Source organism: Cyprinus carpio, chromosome B17 (genome assembly GCF_018340385.1).
Source record: "Cyprinus carpio isolate SPL01 chromosome B17, ASM1834038v1, whole genome shotgun sequence".
NCBI classification, from domain to species: Eukaryota; Metazoa; Chordata; class Actinopteri; order Cypriniformes; family Cyprinidae; genus Cyprinus; species Cyprinus carpio.
In genome coordinates this window covers 6,015,097-6,021,059 of record NC_056613.1, presented here as the reverse complement: position 1 = coordinate 6,021,059, position 5,963 = coordinate 6,015,097, and the positions used below count along the sequence as shown (strand labels likewise).

General features: G+C 34.7%; 1 protein-coding gene across 1 annotated transcript; it reads right to left on the bottom strand.

Moving 5' to 3' along the window:
* Nucleotides 1-650: 650 nt before the first annotated feature.
* LOC109071262 (GPN-loop GTPase 1) lies at nt 651-5,626 on the bottom strand. The gene is made up of 14 exons (XM_042743318.1): nt 5,412-5,626; nt 5,104-5,197; nt 4,777-4,816; nt 4,328-4,394; nt 4,190-4,227; nt 4,025-4,103; nt 3,834-3,928; nt 3,601-3,646; nt 3,271-3,417; nt 2,945-3,027; nt 2,439-2,478; nt 2,158-2,248; nt 1,265-1,369; nt 651-1,176 (listed from the first exon to the last, which is right to left on the bottom strand). The coding sequence occupies exons 1-14, from the start codon at nt 5,592-5,594 to the stop codon at nt 1,085-1,087; spliced, it is 1,200 nt and encodes a 399-aa protein (XP_042599252.1). The 5' UTR covers nt 5,595-5,626; the 3' UTR covers nt 651-1,084.
* Between the last annotated feature and the right edge of the window lie 337 nt (nt 5,627-5,963).

The following is a 5,963-nucleotide window of genomic DNA, read 5'->3' as shown; positions in this document are numbered from 1 at the left end:
AAATGTATCAAAGTAAATGTATCAAAATACTGAGCAAGATATTCATTTTAGCAGTGCATGCAACATTAGTGTCATGCCTTTATGAATTTACAATTTCTGCACCTATTTTAAGGCCTTGATTTGTGGAAAGGTGAATTAAGCATAGTGCTATATTTATTTCTGCAACAATTGGACCAAAAAGATTGATCCATCCATCCATCCACTTTTAAGCCAATCTTAAAGCAGCACTTAGCTAATTCAACAGCTGAATGCAATTTCAGCATGCAAATTATTAAATGAAGGTCATTCTAGCACCTATACTGTGAACAAAAGAACAGGAAATACATGTTTGAGTTTCCTCTAAAAATTGACTTTTTATTACCTCTCCAGTACTCACATTCAAAGAAATTGAAGGTCTCACCGAGTTGAATTTCACACGTGAAGGTCTACAAGAATCTTAATTCATGAAACAGAGGAGCTGAAGGCGTGAAGATGGATCCCACAGTCTCACTACACCCACTGGAGTCCTCTGCCATATGGCTGCAAAACCACTACTGCCCACCCATCATCTCAGCACACGCTCGGCTCCATTCAATATGAACACACTGAACACTTCTTACTCAAAGAGCATTATGAAAAGACACAGCAGAAAGTTCACAGCAAAGCAGATATTGTATGTATATATAAAAATATTTTATTTCCCATCATAGAAACATGAACTTTAAAGGTACAGGAAGTCAGAAGAGAAACTGCAGATTTTGGTTTCTGTTCCAGGTTGTTAGGAAATAATAAGCATTTTTATTAACAGCCAAATAAGACTGTAGAGTGTACATAAATATATTATGCAAAAGATAAACCAGTTATGTTCTGACATTTTTCGGAAGGTATTTGTTTGAATACATGCTTATACATCCTTGACCTGTTTTTATATTCTAATACAAATGTCTTTATTTGCAGTTCTGAAATCTCAGCGCAGACGAGCTGCTGTGGCAGCAGGATGTGCAAGTAGCCACAACTGAGCTATAACAACTTATTTTAGAGTCTTTCAATGTGGAAAGGTCAATGCTGGAGAACAGTATACATACATAGTGACCATCTCCTGCCCTCACTTTGACTTCCTGTTGCGCACCTGCACTATATCCTTTCTCTCCTTCAGAAAGTTGCTGAAAGCACCGCCTTCTTTACTTTCTTCTGTGACTGTTGGGGAAAAAGTGACATCATAAACATGTGTTACATGGTGTGACAGCGATTATGTTTCTTTAAGAGCCATCTGAAGCATCCTCACCTGTGTGATCGATATCATCGGTATCACTGTCTATGTCTTCCTCAGCTTCATCAGGGTTCCCGCGATTAAAGATGAGGTCACTGGGTCCACTAAGATCTGGGGCTTCTAAAGAACAAAATAACCAGATGTGCCAGTCTATAAAGAATACATGCATCATTTTTGGAGACAATGCTAATGACGAACCACTCTCAAAGACCAGATGAATGCAGAAATAGGATATGCATCTGTTCTAAAAAGCCTTTAATGTAAAATATGCATTACTGTTCAGTAAGATTAGTTTTTAAGATATTTATTCTATTCAGCAAGGATGCATTTAATTGATCACGAGTCACAGTAAAAACATTTAGTATTATTTTAAATAAATTGCATTCTTTTGAACTCCTGAATAAAATAAAATGTATTAAAAAAACCTATTAAGCAGTTTTCAACATTGATAATAATATGCAATGTTTCAAGTGCAGCAAATCAGCATATTAGAATGATTTTTGAAGGATCATGTGACTCTGAAGACTGGAGTAATGATGCTGAAAATTCAGCTTTGCATCACAGAAACAAATTACATTTTAAGATATATTCATATAGAAAAGATGTTTTAAAATTGCAGTGATATTTTACAATATGACTGCTTTTACTGTATTTTTGCCTTGATGAGCATAAAAGACTTCTTTCAAAAACATCTTGTCATCCCTAAACTTCTGAACAGTAGTGTTACCAAACATGTTAGTCCACTCTCTTTTCGAAACAATTTTAAAAGACATTTGTGTTCTCATCTAAATATCACATATTACGTTATATGTGAAGAGTTCAAAGTTGATTAATGACTTTCAATGTCATTATGTCATTAATGTCTTTTTTTGAATGAACAGAGACGTGACCGTTCTGAATGAATGTACCAGTAGGAACTGCAGTTTCCATGGAAACCGCTCCCATGTCCTTCCGAAGGCGTTCCAACTGCTCCTGTTGTTTCTGACTCTGAGCTTCAGCCTGAGTATGAGACGAAAGCATTAATAACAGTCAGACTTGACCTTTTCTCATGGAACGAAAAAAGGACATTTTTATTTGCCTTTAAAATAAAATCTATATAGTTTCAAAAAACATATAGTTTAATAAGTGCTGAAAGAATATTTGTGGGACGGCCGGTTGATTTATGACTAGTACATCAGCGATTACTCACCAACTCTCTGTGCAGACGTTCATATTCAGGGCGATACTCGCTGCAAGACATTAAAACACATCAAACGTTTGCAAAAAAAGCATTCAATTATCTTTAAACATAAATGTATATTGTCCTTAACAACACATACATCATTATAATTCACATTACAATGAATCTGCTCCTATTTCCATTATATTATACCAAGCTGGATGTGCTATTAAAATAAATGTCTTTTGACCAAATCCAGCTAGTTGTGTTTAAAAATTATTTATTGTTGTGAAATCAATTCAATATCCTAAAACAGTCCATTCAAATAAAACTTGACACCAATTAAAAAGACTAAGAAGATTTTCATTATTATTCTTTCTGAAGTGCAGCTTCTTGGTCCATGCTAGGTGTTTTCAGTGTAGATAGCAGTGCTATTTTAGTATCATTTATATACTATTATGTATATAGTGTTCACAAACATTTTAGTCTACAGTCTAAGTTTGAATTTCCTTATTACACAGTGTTGGGATACGTACGTTTCATACTCTTTTGCAGCATCAGCAACCTGTACGAACAGTTCATCAAGCCCAGAACCCGTGACTGCAGACACACCGACAACCTACAGGACACAGAAAAAAAAAATCTGTAACGCTCCTGCAAAGGCACAAAAGACTGCTTCCAACTGTGGCCTTAAAGTCAAACAATACATTTCAGACACTGAGAGAGTTATGGATCTTTTTTTTTGTTGGTGCTAGCTTATAACTCTAAATTATGAAATGCTTTTCTAAGCAATTAGATTTACAAATCTAAAGTGTAGAATATCATGAATACTTAAGTCTATGCTCTTCGGCTTTGGACTCACCCTCAGGTTGGTGTAGAACTCGTCCAGGACGAGACTCATAGAGCGGGTCAGGTTACTAACGTAGGACGTCTCCTGATTCAAAGCATCCTGGAAGACCTCAAAATCCTGCATCCACTCCACTGCAAAACTGTGATCAATGATGTCAGTCTGATAAAGATGCAGAAAAATACATGTTTACATGTGTTATCCACCAACAGCCTTGTCAATGGATAATACCTGCTGTTTAATCTTTGAACACAAACTGTTTGTATGTATGATCCGATATATATATCGGTCATCCTGCTTTCTAGATATCAGTTTTCAGCATAGACCACTGAGAAACTATTTTACCTTGTTCATGGCAACTATGAAAGGTAGCTTGGTCTTGTAGAGAATGCTAGAGAAAACAAGATATTTTGGTAAGATCTACAGAAATCATGACAACTTTCATGCTGCTGTTAACACTGAATTATACACTGTGAATGTAAGACTAAGAAGTCGTTTAGTTGATTAGTGAAGTTTATATATTCAAAATATTGTATGAATACAAGAAATAAAAAACCAAACAAATCTGAGACACTGACCTGCAGGCGTAGAGCATGTTGGACATAAAGGTGACCGGATTTACACTACGAGACGTGTCCATCACATAAATAACCACACAGGGAAAAGAAGAGGCCTAGAAAGGAAACTTTATACTGTTTTAAACTCCAAATTAAGCAATGCAAATTTATCTAAGTAACAATAAACCCGACTAAGACTGAGAGTCACATACCAGTGCTTCAGTTATGATGGTTCCAGATGCAGACCATGTAAACACTTCTATTTGTCCAGGAGTGTCAATCAAAACATATCTGCAAAAAAGAATATTCCATGCATGAGACTGTAGCAATAAGAAATATATAAGGATATTACCTAAATCTACTAAACACAAACTTACTGGTGGTTACTTTGCTTTTTCTCAATAAACTTCATGACCTAACAGAGGAGACACAGAAATGGTAAGTTAAACTGAAGTATGTGGATATAAAAGTGTACAAAAATGCCATCTACTGGCTCCTAAAAAATGCAATTCTACCTGATCAAATCGTGTTGCGAACAGATTGAGAGATGTGACGATTCCTCCGTTTGGCCCTAAACCATATCTGTACTAGAGTCAAAGACAATTTTAACCAGGGTTCATAATTCCCATAACTTTTCCAGTCATTTGTGATTCACCAGATAAGGATTTTTCATAGAGAAAATAATGTATATCAAAAAATTATATAAGAGCTGCGCATAATTACATTATTAAAAAATATTTAGAAACCGACTATAGACATTATAGACATACATATTTCCATGTATTTTAAGATTTTAATATATGCAACTTGTCCAGGCCTGGAAATCGTAATCTTACACTTGACTGTGGGCTGTGAAGAACTTTAAATCGGTTGTAAAGTGAAGGTTTAAATGTTTAGTAAATCTATCCAAAGTTCAGTGAAAATATGCATGATAATTATGATTCATTTCAAACTGAAAGGATACTGTTTCATGACTTCCTTGTAATTGACGGTGTCTCTGATGTCTGTAAGAAAACACAATTAGATGCAATCTTTGAAATTAATGTAATCAATAAGATGCTCACCAATCATGAACATTTATCAACAATAAACACCAAAAGCGTCAATAAATTAACCTATTTTGAATTTTACGTTTTTATTTTATGCTAACAATCACAAAAACATGAGTAAAGTGGCATAAGCAACTTGTAAAATCACTAAAATTATTAATTTGAGTAGGTTTGGATTTTTACATTTGTTTTTAAAACTCAGGTACGAGAACAAGCACCGAAAAGGAGGAATAGTAACATACCAATGTTGGCTGGAAAAGGGACCTCATGAACTGCAGGATCTAGATTGATAACATATGGAGGAGCTTTCTTGGAGTGCAGGTAAGCTGTGAGCCTCTGAGAAAACAAGAATACTGTGTATAAGTTACGTTAATGTTAATGTTAATAATTCTAGCCCATCAGAAATTCAAGTTAATGTGTTTTGGATTTCTTTATGATGAGTTATAATTAGATTTTCTTATCAGAATTACTTATCACATTTAACACTGACAGAATCTTACTATAATCGAGTAAATGTTATATAATTTGAAAAAAGTGATTTCGGTCTCACCTGCACAAACGTTGTTTTTCCTGACCCTGCCATGCCTAAAACTATGAGACACACCGGTTTCGGTTCTGTGTTCTGTTCATTAGATGAACTCTGGCTCGGTGTTGGGTTATTATCTCCATCTTGTTTACATTTATCACTTTTATTTGAAGCTCCGTCACTTATATCTCCTGCTGCAGTCGCCATGCTGCTCCTTCTGGACGCTTACCGTAAAGTAATGTATACTGGCGTAAAATGACGGAAACCACCCTGTCGTTATTACACACGACCACTAGATGGAAGCAGATTCAATAGGATTTGTTTGATTTTATAAAACGTGACTGACTGTGAATAGGATGAGAGACATTAAAATAGTTTTTTTTTTTTTTTTTTAATTATATGGATCATTTTTCATTCCAAATGAAATAAAAGTGTAATTATTAGTATTTGAATTACATAATAAATAATAATAATAATAATCAAATAATCAATTACTGTTTTTCAGACTATTCATTATTTTTATTTTTCATAACAATTAACCCCCCTCCCAAGTGTCAGCAGTCTACTGTTGTGTGG